The 19,401-nt window shown below is 37.7% G+C and overlaps 1 protein-coding gene across 1 annotated transcript in view; it reads left to right on the top strand.

Moving 5' to 3' along the window:
* Positions 1–19,135, top strand: part of LOC122810502 (SH3 and multiple ankyrin repeat domains protein 1-like) — a 4,213,494-nt gene extending 4,194,359 nt beyond the window's left edge. Inside the window, exons 18-19 of the mRNA XM_044082083.1 lie at positions 18,872–18,979; positions 19,091–19,135. Of these exons, the coding sequence (XP_043938018.1) occupies positions 18,872–18,979; positions 19,091–19,135 (153 nt within the window). The remainder of the gene's footprint in view (positions 1–18,871; positions 18,980–19,090) is intronic.
* The last annotated feature ends 266 nt before the right edge of the window (positions 19,136–19,401 follow it).

Here is a 19,401-nt window from a genome sequence, read left to right as displayed (position 1 = left end):
GTATCTTTGACTAAATATGGTGGGGGTGGCAATGATCTGAGTAAATCTGTGGAGGTTTAAATGGGTGGAGGAAGTTAGAGAGGAACAGGTGTTCCATTCAGTGTTCAAGTCCCCCAAGACAATGGCTTCCTGGGGATAGTTAGAAGCTAGCCAATGTAAGATATTTTCTTGAGTATTATCATACTTGTTGGGTGGAATATAAATGCAGGCAATGTATCTGCATTTATTTTTGTTTATTATTAGTTTGGTGATGAGAATTTCTACATTGCCAAACTAGCATGGCTGTTGGGTGTCAGTTGTTATTGTTGGGGTAGACTTGTATAGTACAGCTACCCTGCCACCTTTCCTGGAGATCCGGTCCAGTCTAAGGATGTTGTACTGTGTGTGTATGTGTGTGGGGGGGGGGGGGTAATTTTGTTACCTTTGGTTATTGTTTATTACAATTTGCTGAGTTTCTGAGTTGCCAAAGATACCCAGTCCCTGGATGTTTAAAGAATATATATTCATCAATATATGGCCAGTATGTACAGTTTCCACACTTATGAGTGCCATAACTTATACTATCTAGCGTTCTAGTTATTCTTGGATAGCAAACTGTTGTTTTAAATTTTTTCTATTTTTAAAAGTGAAATGTGGTCGTGTACCTACTATTTTGGTAGTATTGTCATCCACTAACAATATGTGCCAATTCTGATGGATGATATCTTTAAAGTTTTCTACATTTTAATTGTTGAGGTGGGGAATGGGTGAGAGTGTAAAGGATAAGATTTTGTCAGGGCATTTGGTTGGGTTATATGTAGGGCTGTTTTTGGATAATTGGGAGAATAGTGTTAAGATAGATTTTGTGAAGTGGTGATTGAATTGGGAGGCAATGTCCTTGCGGTCATTCATGGAGTTAAGAGTGGTAGTTTTGCCTGGTTTTAGGAGAGAGTTAATGGCATGCCAAAATGTTGGGGATCTTTTGAAAGTCTGTTTTGGATAATTAGGAAGTAATGTTGTCTACTGAGTTTAGTTTGTCTCTTGGCCTGATTTCTAAGTTGTAGGTAACTTTGTTTGGCTAGGCTAGTATTTTATTTCTTCCAAATTCTCCAAGACTTATCCCTTGACTTTAGAAGGGCTCTAATTTCCCTAGTTAGCCATGGTGAATAGTTTCACTTTGCTTTTATTTTCCTAATTGGTGCAAGTCTATCAAGGATATTGATGAGAATATTGTTGAAGTAGTCAATGGCTTGTTCTAGATTTAGGGTTTGTAGTGGTTTCCAGTTAATATGTTTTAGAATACTGTTTAGTTCTTGTATATTTAGTTTACGATAATCTCTGACTTGTCTAAAAACAATGGGTTTGGCTATGTTGGTACGTTTCCACAGGAGGAAGGTGGGGAGATGCTCACTAAGACCATCAGGAAGGCTTCCTGTCTGATAGTTTTGTTTGGGGCAGTTAACTAGTGTCCAATCTAGAATAGACTGTTTGTGGGTTTTTTTGTCGATTCTAGTGTGTTATTTGATAAGTTGGGTAAAACTGTAAAGATTAATATTGTTAGTGGGGTTGTTGGATGTACAGGCTGACCAATCAGTGTTCAGGTCACCTAGTAAGATGGTTTCTTGGGGGAGATTATCTGTGGCCCATTGTAACATTTCTTCATTGATGGGAGAGTTATTACCTGGGGGACTATAACAGCAGAGAATGATGATAGTTTTTGTGTCATTTATGCTTAGGGTTGAACCTAAGGTTTCGGCATTTTGAAATTTAGGTATGGGGGTTTGTAGAGGTTTGATGTTGAGTGTATTTTTGTAGAGAATCACAACTCCACCTCCCTTTTAGCCCACTCTATCCAGTCTTAGGATATTAAATCCTGGTGGTAGAATTTCTTTATTTTGGGTAATAGGTTTTAGCCAAGTTTTGGTAATGGTTAGTATGTCAGGGGAGTAGTGAGCTATAAATGCGTGTGTGTCAGAAAGTTTGTTAGAGATGCTTCTGGTGTTGACATTCAGAATCAGTAGGTCAGAGATTTGCCTAGCAGAGAGTAAAGAGTTTTGTGGTCCAGGGTTTGGGTGTATGTCTCCAGATATAAGTAGATTTTTAGTGATAAACAGTATGTGTTTAACTGTGTGCACTATGTCTATGTTGGATCTAAATGATGTTTTTCTAGTGTGAGATGGTGTGATGTGAGACTTATGAATGTGTAGGATTAAGCTGTCTTTAAATAATGTAGAAGAGATAGGAAAGAAAATGTGCGAGTGTATATTTGTTTGAAAAAGTGTTATGTGGAATGATGTGTTTTCTAGTGATGTGTTTGTGTATAATGATGTGATGTTTGTTAGGTATGTGAGGGTTAGAAAGAGAAATCCTAGGAATAATGGTATTTTATGAGGGAGTAGTGGTTGGCTCTTAGTGGTTTTGGGGTTCAAGTATGGATGTGAGTGTGAATACATGGCAAGTAAATACTATGTACCTTTTTAAGGTAGAAATTTGATACGGGTATATATGAGAGGTCTTTGATTGGAGGAGGGTGTGGTCAGGTGATCTGAGGTTAGAATGAATGTAGAGGTAGTGGGGGTGGGTGGAAAATGGGGGCAGGGTAGGGGAGCGGAGTGAGCCATGCATGGCGGGGCTACACCAGTTCTCAAGACTGCAGAACCTATCTGTAGGGCTGGTCAGGACATAACAGTAAAAGGAAGATGCCTCTGAAATTAAGCAGGAGTGGGAGGGAATTGTGCAAGTTCAAGATGGGGAAGGGGGGTAGACACAAAGTAATGCAAGGTTGTTAGTCAGAAAAACTGGACTAGGCTAGCTGCTAAAAAGAAAACAGGAAACCCAAACAAAGTCAATTCCAGGTCAGTGTAGTGCAGTATCTTCCTAATAACTACAAATCGTATGCTACTAATCTAGTACAGTGTGGTGTAAAGGACCACCACGTCTACAGGGAAAAACAATTGAAGTATGGGCTGAAGGTACATAGGTAAACTTTTTCCAAGAGAAAGTAGTTTTAAGTAATTAACCTAGGAGTACAATAGGAAGAGAAAAAATGGGGGGGGGCAGCAGTAGTGTGCACATGTACAGTGAAAGGGGAAAGAGTCTTCAGTTTTTAGGACAGATTAAATACAACTCTAACATACACTAGTGTAGCTGAAAGCACTGGAATGTAGCTATACATTAGTAGTAACCTTGTTTAGTGGAGTTTCTTCCTATATTTGGTGATAGGATGTATGATTGGTTACTATATTGCTGGGGCATACAGCTTGATAGTTGATCTAGTTATGTGAATGGAAACAGGTAAGGCCTCACCTGCTATTTTGATGTACGCTGCTAGAGTATTTGACTTCAGTTTAAGTAGGAGCTTCTTTATGAATGTGGTAGGGATGGTTCGTAGAGGTGTTAATCTGATATGGATTTTTAGGTTGATAATAGCAGGAGTGAACATCTGTGGATTTACTTAGGATGATTGCTGTGTTGATGAAGTCAGAGTTAAAGGAGTTTTCTGTAATAGTATCTGTATCTTTTGGCATAGGACAAAGCATTTTATTTCTTGACTGGGAGAAAGAGGTTATTGATGGTGGGGATTGAATTACTCTGGGAACTGTTCCGGATGCTCGCATAGTAACTTGACTTATTTATTTATTGTACATTCCATCTCAGACAGTCTATCACATCTTACAAGCTGTCTACATAAAGCAGCTTGTGAATGTTTATAACCATAGGTCTAAAACTTACTAATTAATTTACATTTAGTTACATGATCTGCTTGCTTATTACCCCTCCTCTAAGTATTAGGATTGATTGGCCTTATTCTTCAGATTTTGTCAATTCTTAATAGTTCCTGATTTCATATAATGGGATTATTGATCTAAAACTATCTTAAAAAGTTATGGTTTAAGAGTAACACACTGATCCACATTCAGAAAAAAATGATTAGAACTACAGATATAGACTACTAACATTCAGGATGCATCAGAACATTAATTTTACTGATATGATATAGGGAATGTTATATGCAACAAAACTGAGGAGCATTTCTGGAATTTTATATTTATTTACTTAACATTTGTTGACTGGAAAGTCTGACTAGGACGGAGCCTATTTGCAGGCGAGGCCTGGGGACAAAGCTCCTTTTTTCTACCCTTTTGGTTGGCATACCAGCAGTTTTGGTGTTTCATACTTGGTGTATCTTTAATGGACATGGCCAAGAAGCTATACTGTTTGGGCACAGCATTTAAATCAAAGAAGATCTTCCATGACAGTTTTAATTTAGTTAAAACAATTTTTATTTTGCAAAATATAATGTGTAGAACGCTGCTTTAGCATTGCATTTATATATACATTGTCCCAGTCCCTTCAATAAACACATCACACCGAATGTTGTTTGATGACCTTTATTAAACTTCCATAAACATAACTTCAATATCCAATATTTATTGACTACAACTGAAGCATTGTATAGCTGATTTCAGCATCAACATCCATGTAATGTTAATCAGGACAGCGTGACCTTGCTCATTCTGACCAGTAAGTAGCATCCATAGCTCCACAATTCAACCATCCATGTAATGTTAATCAGGACAGCGTGACCTTGTTCATCCTGACCCAGTAAGCAGCACCCATACTTCCACTTGCTTACTTATGAAGCAGCGTCCCATCACTGACTTCATTAACCACTTATTGAATTGACATCCAACCAAATAAGGAGCATCCTTACCTTCACTTGTTTATTTATCAAGCCACCTCCTAATACTCACTCTTCTTTCCCAACTCATTGAAATGAACATCCAAAACCAGAGGGGGAGCAGAAGAGGGCACACTTGTCCCTCTTCTCCACCCACCAGCCTGACCAGGCTGTACCCCTGCCCTCCTACCAAACTTCCAAACTAACAGCTCATTAAAAGGCATTAAGAACATCATTCCATGTACAGCATTCTCTCTAACTGAACTAGATCTGTCACCACCTCTCAAAGTCTTAACTCATAAATAGCCAAAATAGCCAACTGCCTAATCAAATAAAATGAACCCCCCATCCCTCTACAATGTTAAAGTGGCCAACCATAACCTCATAATCTAGCATAACTTCTGTATATTACCTAAACCCACTTACCTAGCCACTAATGGTAACTTCACAATGTTTAGTAGGTCATTATCTGCCGAATGCACCACTAAAACACTATGCATGCCAGGTGAAACCACACCAGAGTAGTATACCACCAAAACAAAATATGTCTAATTGCATCCCTTTTTTCCTCCCAATGGATATACTAATGACCAGAATGATATTTCATTTCTAATGGATCATCACCAATAATCCTGACATCAAGCCCACTATTAAGGCAAGAAAGCATTTGGCAACCAAGACCGCCCTGTTAATGATATCAGTATATCAATGAGCAGTAAGGCACTGCCCAAAATTTAGTAAATTACCCTAACCCCGTCACTCATGGAAGTGAAGTAATTCCAGCTAAAAGCTCCTTGACCAACTGAAATGTCCCAACTTGTTGCCAAGCCTGAACCAAATAACTCAACAATCAGCCCCACTGATCTCCTAACCCCTGGTGGCTGCACCACAATATGACCAAGCTAACAACACCCTTCCTTATGCTTTACTTCTAAAGGCCACCTGAGAATCCTGCCATAAGCATCTAATCCAGCCTAACATGCCTTGGCCAACTGCATCAGCAAACCATACCACTGTCATCTTAACCAAGTGAAAATGGACACTATTTCCCCAACTTCTCCTGCTAAATTAAAACCGTCTTGAAAGTCCCCCATCCCACCCCCAGTCATCCTACCCCTTTTGACAGACAAGCTACAAACTAGTACCCCCAATGGTATGCCCTGAGCCAATCCTCCTGCCACAGTTTCAAACTAATACAAATCCCCCTGACCAATACAATGCAGCTACCGAAACTCAACACCATCTTTATTCCATTGCCTGCCCTTGGAGTACCCCTTTAAAGCTTTCCTTTCAATGTACCATCTTTACATCCAATAACGAAAAAAACCCTAAACATCTACTAGAAAATCAAAAACCATGCCCTGCTTAACCCTTATAAACTCAGTCTAGCCACTGGAGCCCGTATGGCCTACCTATCCCTGACACTCACATATCTGCAATACCCATCAAGCTCTCCTTCTCTGAAAGTGATGCATATAACCTCCAACCTCCTATTAATCCAAGGAAAGGAATAACAAACAAACTAAATAACCTACCCCTCCACATTCCTAATCCACCATAGCTCCAATCACTACTTCCCTTTATATGAAACAGATAATCCTACATAATGTCCCAACACTCCTTGATTCAATAGAAAATCCTTAAGAAAATTCCTTCATATTATCCATGTAACAAATTAACCTACACCATTCAGGATGCTGTAAACTCAAATATCTTCCCCATTTGTCACTTGTATCGCTGAATACCTACCCCTACATTTCAGACTGGTATGAAACCTACTCCAATGTTAAGAGCAAGGCCGTCTCCTACTGTGACCAAACTGCCTAAGAAAACTTAACACCCTGATGTCCCCTCACATGTAAGCAGTAAGCCAATAATTAAAGCCTTAAACCTTGCTTACTGTTTAAAGTTCCTAAAGCCATCAGCCTAACCCCAGGGACTCAGTGAGTCCACATATCCTGGTATTCCCCATTACAAAACCCCTCTTCCCCATATCAGTGGAACCCCTCCACATCAGTGAATTCTCACATATCCCTGTACTCCCCCATTCTGAATCCCTCCACATCAATGAATTTGCATATCCCTATACTCCCCCATTCCAAACCCCTCTTCCCAGTAAAAGCAAAAGGTCAAATGACCCCCCTCACTGGCCTCGGGGCAATCCTAACCAGTCAGTCATCGCTAAACGCCTGCTTCACTGAGCCCCTGACGTATCTCATACTTATTAATCCCCATAGTACTCCCATACCACACAAACTCTTACACACTGAACTGAGTAGGTAAAATTGTAACAGTACCAGTGACCTGATACTGTACTGCTCCAGCAATCAAAAGCCCCCTTGCCACAATATCTTTCACCTAATGAGATCACTTCTTTCATCCCATCAGTTGATACGAAGTTTTCATTGACACCATCTGTGACCCCATTGCGTAGCACTCCAGCATCTGAAACACCCAGTGTAGCACCACTATCTCTACAAGAAAAGAACACCCTCAATAAATCCACCTTCCTTTGCCACATCCAAGGGCCTATTACTACTTGCCCCATCCCAAAAAAAAATAAACACTCTTGTATGACAAAATATTGTTATGCTTTTTATTTTATTTTAAGTAGGCTTTATGGTGTGTACAAATTCCTCCTCTGACCCTGCTGGTTAACATTGTTAATAGGGTTCTATATAACTACGTAAGATGCGGCCCACTGCATAGACACCTTCACAGCCAACATTCTTCTCACGTAATTTTCTGTCAATTCTGTATATAAATCTCTCAGTGCATCAGAGACAAAGACAACAAACCAGAAACAAATCCGAACATGACCATACACACCTGGTATTAAGCTGAAATAGGCAGAATAAAGGAATGTGAAATAATACATGTTTCCGGAAGCGAAGTCTACAGCTATAAATTACTGTCATTTATTAAGTGTAATTCACCAGCCTTTCTCCCAAACAAATTGTTTTGGTAGACATTAAGGACAATGCTGTAATGTGACTAAAATTAAATAGCAATTACTATGTATGCCCAAAATGCAGATGATGTTATTCCTGGATGGGGGGCATCTACCCATGCCCCTGCACATACATTCCTGCTTCTTAGTAGCAGCTCAAATGTCTGCTATTGTCTTCTAATGTCAGTCTTTGGAATTCCCCTAATACACCATAACCACAACATTATGGAAAATAAATACTAAGTAAATAGAGAGGCCAAGATCTGGCAATTCCACTAACATCTGTACAGTTGAGAGGTATGCCATGACTCTGTGGCCACTCCAGAACACCCATTGCACTCTGACTTTGATGCAGATCCCATACTGCCTTTTTGTAAAAGTGGTAACTTGTAAAACCACACGGTAACAGCTGCCTAACAGAGGGGGTTCCTAATCTAAAATTTCTGGATGGCCAGACTTTGATGTATCCCCCAGCTAGCTTAATAAATAGTTATTTTCTGTAGGACGGAGTCAGTTGGCCTGTACCTAAAAGTGCATATCCCACCTGGAAATCTAACATTTGACACAGACAGCAATGAAAGGAGAAGAAAAGTAATTGGCACATTCAACAAACCAATAAATACACTCTTCTATCAATGTCGAGGATATTATGGCAGGCATATGGTAAACAACATGAGTCCAGGTACTTGAAAAGGTATTTTACTCTCCATGAAAGAGCTGGTTATGTAAAAAAACAACACATACATCTCAACTGTCCCAGATACCAGTTCCCAACATACTTCAACACAATAGGACTTGAAACCAGCACACAGCACTGAGAATTCTGGTTGATCCCTAAAATGTCTTCTGTAAAAGTTCCTCTGTACTACAACATTAAAGCAATTCAAATCAGCCAGTGATTTACCAGAAAATCCTTTTTTATTTCTTTTTTTGAATTTACCAGTTCCTACAACCTGTTAGAGCAAACAATCTTGACAAAGCCATGACCGTGGGGTGACCAAAGTGCAAAAATAGGGACACTTCCTTAAATATGGCTCTTACTAACTTAGAAAGTAGATGGACAATGGGTTTGCATTAGCATGAATTTTCTAAAGGGTACACGGCTCGAACTTTAGTGTCACTATTGCATGACTGCACCCTCACTGGATTTCTCAATGATTTGCCAGGAAACGTCCCTCTGTGAAATCTGTGCAGCTGAAAATGCAGCCATGCTTCAGTGTCCATTAGTGGCAGATCATGCATGAGTGGAGTCATTACTCCACTCCTCTCAGAGCCCACAAAACAGTCTGTAACATATTAATAGCATAGCGTGTATAGACCAGGTGGATGTTTTTTTGCCCTTCTCTAACAGTTACTGTTTAATTGCTCACTGTACTATCAAGATGGCAGGCTGCAGCTGAGGATATTATATCAGGGAATGGCTGCCATGATCTACACCACCATCAATGACTCCCAAGTGAAATGCATCAAAGGCTTTTCAAATTAACATTAAGAGAATTTGGTCAGTCATAGGTATGGTAACATTACAAGAGATTTACTGTGTTGTATGCATGTGGGGGTACTTGAAGTGTTCTATCATGTCTTCACAAGCGTTAAAGTCTGTCGTATTGCTTTTCTCAACCTGGTTGGATTTGATACAGGGATGTGAGCATCCACCAATGATACCATCCCATATCCCACCACTGATAAAGGAATACCACAGCAAAATCCAGCACTTAGAAGGATACCGGAACTCTCCCGCTCTACACACATTTTCCTACCCTGCAGACTTGCCTCAGTGAGCAAACAGTAACTGTGACATATCAACACTAGGAACAAAAAAAACTGCCGTGGAACAACAATACCCAAATTAGAGCATGACACAGTGAAAACAGAATAAACAAAATGACCTAAAACCACCCACCAACTACATTTTGGACACAACATTGGCTCAAAAAAAAAATAAATAAATATATATATATATATGTGTGTGTGTGTGTGTGTGTGTGTGTGTGTGTGTGTGTGTGTATATACATATATATATATATATATATATATATATATATATATATATATATATATATATATATATATACACACACACACACACATATACCCACCACCTGACTCCTACAACCAGCCACCAAACAATAACCCTAGGCCTACCTGTTCTCCCAGAATACTTACAAGGTCATCATGGACGTAATTCTTGCCTTAGCAAGTTCGTGCCAGAATGTGACTCCTTACCCAGTTGCACTTGAATAAGCCCCTTAAGCCCCCCCACCTTTACCTCATTTCCTCCCAGTCATCCCTCCTTTCCATTTAATCTTTTCCTTTCCCCCCACCCTCTTAGCTCCTAATATATTTATCTAAACCCACTGTGAAGATGTCCCTGGCCAAACAGACTTGTTACCAAACCTCATTTACTACATTTAAATGTTTTCAAAATCACAACTTTCAGATTACGCATTGCAGTTATGTTAAATGTGCATACTATATGGGTCAGGACGTACTTGGCTATCTAACAAAATCCAGGTTTCTATATTTCTACCTTCAGAAAGTTTCACTGAGTTACGTTTCTTAATAAATGTATGCAACATGTAATTCATTATTATAGAGCTAATCTTTAAATTTGCTTTTATAGTCAATGCTCCATGCCCTTAATAAATCTTCAGATTTGTAATTGATCCTAGATGTTTTTTTTTTTTTGTTTGAATTTGTCATTAATAATTAATCTTCATCCTTGAGGTCAACCTGGTGTACTTTCAAAATTTCCCACACATTTTCTGTGTCTGTCCCTTGTTTTGATCCAGTGAAATGTTGTGCGCTAAGGTTCACAGGAGATTACTAGGTTAACAGCTTAAGAGCTCTTACGAGCTTAGCCAGTAAAAGCCAATTTTACCCAATATATGGCCCTGGGGGAAGAGGATGGCTTGGATTTGTGCCTATGCCTTGAGCATCTTATAGATTGCCCCTGCCCATAAGGCACATAGGTACTAACCCAGGTGTAAATTTGCATTTCCCCAGCCATTGATACAAATTACATTTGAATAGGGCAAGGAAAGGGCTCTGTTTAACATGCATAGGAAGCATGTTCCAAAAAAGGGCAGTCTCTGAGATGCATATCTATTTCTCCTGCATGTTTTGTTTAAGTTGCTAAGTTTAGACCATGGATTGGGTGACCTTTGTGGTCTTTGACTTGCTAATTTGTAGCAGCTCCGTCAGCTCTGGATTTGTGAGTGTCTTGTAGGCTAGGCATAAGTTACCCTATAATAGTCAGCAGAAAAGTGAGTAAAGGGATAGGACTTTGTCTACCCACAGAGGACATGTTGATTCAGGAAAGTGAGTAAAGGGACAGGACTTTGTCTACCCACAGAGGAGATGTTGATTACACCCTGTATTTTCTTTGAGGAATCTGAGATATCAGTCCAGCTGATGTAAGTGCTTAGCTGAGTACATACTAGATGGAACATTGTACTTGATTAAAAACATCATTCTACAGACAGAATAATTTCCTCAATACAACATATAAGTTTGGGCCAGAAAATGACCTCATGAAGTAGGACTTAGAATATGAAGCATGAAATGAAGACCTTCAGGCATTAATTCATCTGGAATATCATCACAGAAGGGAAGATGTTAGTACTGTTTGTTTTACATTTGAACAGTACATGTATATGTATACTCCCAACTCACATATAAAAAAAGATGGCAGATATCTGAACCCAGCCTTTTTGAAAAGGGAACTGTTATACCTGCCACGTGTACAGTCTTCCTAATTAAAATGGAAGAGTGGCCCAAATGCTTTTCCATCCTTTTATTAATCAAGTTCATTAGGGACAGAAATAGGTGCCACTCTTTTGCTGCCCTTTTATTTTCTTTATTTTTTTATTTCTGGGGTATCAAAAAATTCATTTTCTTTCATGCCGCTATATTAAAAGATATCCATTCATTGTTTTGTGGGCTCCTTTCAAATCCGCATCAGTTTTCAAAATATAACCATATCTCCTGCAGTGGATTACTGTGTGTACTGTGGTCAACCGTGACCAAATTATATAAAATGCATATTAAAAAATGTGATCCTGTTATAGTGCTTACGTTACTCATAAAGCTTATATTATAGTACTGATAGCATCCAGTGTTAATTTTGCAGATCCAACACCTGACATATTTCTAAATTTGTTAGTAGATGCCTCCTGTTTGATTCAATTTGCAGCTACAGTTTGCATTTTCTCTGTTGCCTTTCAACTTTATATGATTAGGGCTGGCAGTATGATATAGTAATTCTGAAGTATACAGTGCTTCCACCTTTGACTTTTTTATTCAATGTTCTCATGATTTAGTGCCCCCAAAAGCTTAATTCTTACTCCTATTTCTTAGAAGGCTTCCCCATCCACCCGTGATTCAGTATCTTGGAAACTGCTTGCTTATGTTAAAAAAGACCAAATGATTTCTACAATTTGTTGTGTGCTGATTGGAGAGTTACTCCCTTCCCTGGGGTTGTGTGACCATGAACTTGATACATCTGTTTATCTGTCTATCTATAGGAGTAGGAGCTTTCCTCTCATCATGCCTCTCAACCTCTTAGTGTCAAAATATGTAACAAAGCCAGAAATAATATTGCCACAAAGGTCCAGAAATTGAGACAAAATTGTAAAATTGTTCTCATAAACTTAGAAAGTTGCTAGAATAAAAAATTTTGTATTAGCATGCCTTTTTGAAGGATATGATGATTAAAACTCAAATATCTACCATCGGTGGGTGGGATTGCCCTAGGAAAAAGCAATTGTTTTGAGATGTTTTCTGCTGTCTCAAAGCAGAGGCTCCTATAAATCCTACCTTTCTGGGAAGAAAATAGATTTTGACAAAAACTCCAAGCTACGAAGTTTTTCAAAAAAAAAGCTAATCTCATTTTGCAGGACTATGATTATGGATTTAATGAATCTTTGCATAGCTGAGAACATTTGTAGACCTGTGCTTGGATTCAGGGACAGCATCCGTTTGTGAATCTCAAATGCCAAATAGACTCCAGATGCGCCGTGCCAGAGAGCCCTTATCAAAGCACTAGAAGACATGGTTGAGAAATCCAAACCTGTGCCTTTTGTTATCAAAGGCAGGCATTCTTCTCAGTACTCATTTACCTGTCACCCCACCCAGATGTTCTTTGCATAAAGTGCATACCCTCACTTGTCTTAAATACTATGCTGGATGGTAGTGAAACCATTCAGCATGGAAAGAGCCAGAGTGTGCTTTGTTTTCACTGAAGGGCTGGCAGTCTACCCAGACCTTGGTTATATCATGGCAGTGTAACCTTGAAATGGAAAATTAGCTTCTTACATATAAATACTGTAAAGAAAGAAAACACAAAATATGTTGTATTTAAAATGTGTGTTATTGAGCCAAACATCTCCTTTAACATAAACTACAATTGCAGTTTAACAGAGAGCTCTTATGTTGGTGATGTATTATATTGTGCATTGATATTATTCCTTATTAGTACATTATGGTCAGGCATATAAAAGTAGTCAGAATCTTTGCTATACCTTCCTTTATATTGCACTGGGCATAGAAGAAGCTTTCAAATGGCTGAGTCATTTGCATTGTTTTTGCAACTGCACACACCTGGTTAAAATGATAATATATATATAAAATGATGTATAATAATATATAATATAGGTAATATAGCTTTATGAATTAATGCCACCCTTCTCTGCTATCTAAAACATCATGCTCTGTTTTCACAACTATAATCCTCCTCTATCGCCTCATCTCCTTTATCTTGTGTCTCCTCCCTTCCTTCCTTTTCGGCTGCTCTGACTCTTTATTTTATCTTTCTATATCCTAGATTTTGAACAAGTCTTTATGGTATCAAGTATCCTTTCATAAAACCTGATAATCTGTGCACCCTGATGATATTGCAGTGCATTTACCTTCCTGTATTTAAAAAAATGCATTCATATGCATCCCATGTAACTGATATTTTTAAGAGACTCTGACGTAACCAATGTCAAGGATGTCTAACTAATGGTGCTGTTGCTTTAAAATGAAACTGACTGTAAATAATGAATAAAGTAAATGATATTCGTGATGTTTGTATAACAGAACTTTTCTTCCTGGCCTCTGCTGAAAAAGTGCACTGTTTAGTTAGACTTTCCCAGTAAACAAATGCCAATATATATAAATAGATTTTGCTGTGGCTGCATTTTGTTATGAAGTTTGGTTTACTTAGAGTTTTGACGATGCAACATTTTTTTTCAGAAGTTTTCTTTAAATCAGCTAATAGGACAAAATTTAGCTCTATAATACTTTGTCTAGATTAGAACCCAAGTGAGGACTGACCTTTTAATGTTATAGCATAAGTATTGAACATTCTACACGTGTACCAGCACTTTCTCAATAACATTTAATGCTTGTTCTGCAAATGCCTGTTTTGCTGAAGGTCCCCGCTCCAGGACAACATTCTATCCAGCATTTTTTTCTGTACTCTTTCTGCAGACTATCTCTGGCCTTAAAAAAAAAAGTGAAACCATATGTATATGTTCACTGCAAGCATGTTCTAGAAGGAGTATGCAGAAGCTTTCAAGCTTGTTCTGATTGAAGGTTCACTCTTTCATACCTTTGCATTTCTACTAAATCCTTATGAATCTCGGCTACTAACCTACTTTATTTCTATGTTTTTTCCCAAGCAATAATTTTAAATCAGTTGTAGAGAGATATTTTATTATCTCGGTCATTCATAGCTACCACTACTTAATTTTCATTGTTTGTTCTTTTTCTAATGGTGACTTAATCTCATTTCATGTGCCCTTATGTCACAACTGTTTTGTCAAATCTAAACAGTTTTCGTACTTTCTTCTTCTGTTCTTTGGGAATATGTTATTTTCCCTCCGTTGACAATATAAATATTCATTTCATATTATCTGTTGTGACCAGAAGCTAGGTGCACTTGGCCTGCCTTGTTAATGTACAGTACAGTCTTATTATACTATTCTGAAGGATTTGTAACCCTAAGTAGTTGATCTGTAGGTCTGACTTCTTATAGGAACTGTTCAGTCATGTGCTAAAATATTATATGCATTGCCGGTAACACTGCTATCTTTGTCATATTTATCTTATACCACTGAAAGACAGAAAACTGAGAAAATGTTTCCCTCACTGTTTTGTTTGTAACTTCCATAATCAAGCATTAACTATCTATAAGCCAGTTCATGTATGGTTCTTCATAGCTTAGAGGGTTTCTCATTCATCCCAAACCTCAGATTTCTTAAACAGAGGCTTTAGAAAGAAAGCAAATAACAGAGGTATGTGTCATTACTCTCACGTTGTCCTACTGGTTATTAATATTTCATCATCATTTAGTCTGCACATTGAAAGTCATCAACTGTACTTGCTAAACAAATCTCTCAAGAGACTTTAGTTTTGAGCATTACAACACACAGGAAGTATCACTGTGCTTTGATAGAAATATTTGAGTAGACTCCATGCTCAATATAATAATTGGTAGAGGCTGATTTGTGGCAACATTCTTTCAGCATGTTGAATAATTTCCAATTTAACTAAGGTCACAGCAAACACTGCGACTTTGAGGCTAAACTGAAAAAAATATTGATGTAGTGGATTCAGACGTGTATACTTTCTGATAATGGGCTGTACTCGCATGTTAATTTAACTTTATTTATGTGGCAAATATTCTTGCTGAATGTTACCTATATACATAACAGCAATATTTACATTGATTTAATATAAATCAGATTGTTACTTTGTAAGTTTCTCTTTTATATTGCACCTTTCAAGTCTGTTTCACGGCTGAAAAGGACCATATAACCAGCCCACTAAACTGATTACGAAACAGCAATAAAAAAAAATGTTTAAATACATCTGCACACTTAATGTCACTGTGTGTTACCTGTCTTCATCTGTCATATCATTTATGTGCCTGACTGATTAATTTTGAGTCATTGCATCTACGTGAACTGCCTTTGTCATGTAGGCATTCCAGGATTCATAGTTACTGCCCATAATGGTACTGTTTTATTAATTTTGAAAGCAGACTGTTTCTTCTCTGATAGGATATGTGTGCTTATTCTAAATCACTTTTACTGTTATTTTGTTAGTAGATGACATTAATGATGCATTGCTTTATTAAGTTACAAGAATAGGTGATTTCTGTATGTTTAGTTTCACTTTTCTAAATTCAGTGCCAGTAGTGAAACCATACATTGTATGTCATTGTCTCTCACTTTATACGATAAGGAAAATTTTCATTGTCCTTAATTTGGAATATTTCATTTCTGCACACACCAAAAGTAGTTGTCCAAGTGTTTGACCCTGTTTACACTTTTATTACTTGTTTTTATAATCTCCCATGTACAAGATGGATGATAAAGTAAAATAGATATAAATTTGTATTTGTTTCTTAGGGTAACCTGTAATCAGTGTCTAGACTTGTATTGCCCATTTTACTTTGAGTTCTGTAAGTAAACAACAACAGATAATATCAGATAGCATTTAATAAACTCCTCCCCCAGATGGAACCATCTTATATCTGCCACATTAAATCTTGAATTTCACATGATCGGGAAGAATAGTGATCTCTTCATCTGTAGCCTTCCATGTAGAAAAATATATTGCATTATTTCTGTACAGACTCCACCCTTGTCTTCCCATGCTATGTTTGTCTCCTTATTTAATATTTATCTATTTTCTTCTGCCCTTTTGGAATTTGTCTTTCTTTGATAATATAAATAGTGCTGACAAATGACCTATCATTGTCTCCCCATTGGAGGTGCACTTGTATGCATTTTTATGGCTTCTTAGATAAATCTGCACCTATTTCATTGCCCACCAGACTCAGATACTGTAATATTGTTTTAATCATCAGGTATCTGAAAATGTACAATCATACTGGTAGCGTTGTTGCCTCACAGCAAGAGGTTCTCCCGCTTGATTTTCGGTTGGAGTGCAGGGAGTGCCTTCTGTGTGGAGTCTGCATGTCCTCCCCACTGTTGGGTGGGCATTCAAAAGACATGCGTAAATGGACGTGCCTTCACTGAAGGTTGGACGTTGAGCTGGCACCTCGGCGTTCATGAAAATCTACTGCCAATCATTAGCGGACCGGAGTTCCGCTGTGGTGACCCCTAACCGGGAAAAGCCGAATGACCAATATATTGCCCGATGTCACCTCAGACAAAAATAAAATAACTCTAACCCACTTTTTGTGTGCAGTGTTCTCTTTGCCCAGGATAACTCCGTATCATCTCAGCTATCTGCACTTGCATAGTGTGTCCACCTTCTATTCTTCTGATCATGGTCGCTTTCATTTTCCTGTATTCTTTCCTTTTTATTTTAAGTTGTTTGCTTATGTACTTAATTACATATGCACTTACTTTGTTTATGGCACTGTTAGCCTTGTGTACTCCTATGTGTTAGTTCTGTTCATTTCTTTTAAAGATGGCACACATTCAACCTTTGTTCCAACATAGCCTTGCACCCCCAGATGCTCTACCCATTTAGAATATCAGCATTGTTGCAGACCCTTTGAGCCATTTGCAGAGAGACATGATCTGAACTTTAATCTCTTCAAGAGTTCATGCTGATCCAAGTCATTATTCAGAAAGCCTACTGACTCCTTTTATATTTAATTGTTTCTGATTAGCTTACTAAGCTCCTTGTGTGCTGGCATTTGAACTTAAGGAGATGGTACACAAAATTACTGAATAATGACAGCCACAGAAGTGTTTTATCAATCAGCCTCCTTTTTTTTCCTTGATATCACCATACCGAGACTGTGGTTTGGTAATAATTATAAAGAGCGTCTTCTGTGTGGAGACATGCATGAATGGGCATACCTTCGTTGAAGGTTGTCTGTCAGGGCCGGCAACTCGGCACGTAAAAATCTACTGCCAATCATTTGAGGACCGGTGTTCCGCTGTGGCGACCCCTAACTGGGAAAAGACAAAAGACACAGCAACAACTGTCCTTCTTTAGCAAAAATAAATTAATTCAATATGTTTGATATTGCTTCCTGCTTCTCCTTGGCTTCCCATCAGGAGACAGGATTCAGCAAACAATGTAAGTTACGACATAGCTGCCTTCCAAAGTATTTTCAGAATATACACCACACACTTGGACAAATGTTATTTCAAATTATTTAAGTAACATAACCAAGGCAAAGGCAGTAATCCAGCCTCATGGCCAAGTGGGAATATCATACCTTGCAGCTTCAAGATCCAAGGTTCACTTCTGATTTCAGAGGGATTTCTGGTGTTTTTTGTCCTCTTCATGTTCGTGTTTGTTTTCGCTCTGCAACCTCCTTGATTTTCTATCAGGATGTTGCTGTTTGAGAGGCTACATATCTATATCTATATAGTATGTGTGTCTGTATACAACTAGCAATGTATCTATTTCTGTATATATATATATATATATATATATATATATATATATATATATGTAAATATGTATATGTAAATATTTATATATGTATAACTATTTTAATGTGTCATATATATTTATATCTACACACACACACACACACACACACACATATATATATATATATATATATATATATATATATACATATATATATATACACATATATATATATACATATATATATATATATATATATATATATATATATATATATATATATATATATATACATAAACCCATGTGTATATTAAGTCTGATACTGTTTGCCCTCAGGTAAATCTTGTAGTAACCCCATGAACAGTCACTGCCATACACAGAGTATTCTTGGTAAGTAGGGAATGGAAGTAGATTGCTCAGCCTTTCTTCTGTAACACACACACACACACACACACACACACACTACATAGGCACCTGTGGACAATTTAATCATGAATTTACCAACAGCATGTCTTGGGTATTTAGGAGGAAATTTCACCACCTAGAAGCACACACACACATGCACATGGAGGGACATGCAGTATCCAAAAGAAAAAAAAAACATTTTGCTGCAAGGTCACTGGAAGGACCAGTTTACCTTTCCAGTTAACAGCAAATAAAAAAAAATCAAGGTGATAGGCATGGTTTTCCTCCCCAGCAATACTAACTCTCCAAATTCATTGTAGTATTATCACATTCTAATATACAGCACAGAGTATATAATTAAAAGTTAAAAATTGTGTAAGCTGTTTGTATTAATATATTTTCATTTTACGTGTACAAGATTGAAAGAAAGATCCATGTCTTCAAGGCTTTGTTTGAAAACCTCATTGTATTTCTCAAGTGTTTTTTCTTTGAATCTATATTAGAGGAAAGTCATTACTGTGCCTTATCAGGATTATAGCATGCTAGGAATTAATGTTCTACAGATCTTAGATGTTATTGTCCGTTACTCCTGGCTTGCAGTTTTCCAAAGTGTGAGTAGAAATTCTTCCCTCCATAGAGCAGACTGTGTTGTAGTAGGTAACTTGTCTTATATGGAAGGGAGTTACTGAACCCTTCTCATGATCTGGCTGCTTGTTTAACAGGGAGATGTTCCATCAGTGGCTCTACCAGTGAGTGACATTGATTGATTGGTTGTCAGCACTACTTGAGAGGTGTATCTCAGCAGTAAAAAAAAAAAAATAGACCAGAACTCCTGACATTTCTTTGCTTTGTACACTATGCTCTGAGTAATAACTCAAACATTTTTCCACTTTTCGCAGTTTCATTTCTTTCTGCAATGCCACATTCTGTCCGTCCATTACTCACTCTTACAAGGGGATTGTTTTTTAATTGGAATTAATGTATTGTATCAGTGTCATAAGTATGTTATGCAGCAAACTTTGCTATCCTATAT

This window comes from Protopterus annectens, chromosome 9.part0 (assembly GCF_019279795.1).
Source record: "Protopterus annectens isolate FY-2018-M chromosome 9.part0, PAN1.0, whole genome shotgun sequence".
In the NCBI taxonomy this organism is placed as follows: Eukaryota; Metazoa; Chordata; order Ceratodontiformes; family Protopteridae; genus Protopterus; species Protopterus annectens.
The sequence above is the reverse complement of the archived record's forward strand: the minus strand, read 5'-3'. Positions and strand labels throughout refer to the sequence as shown.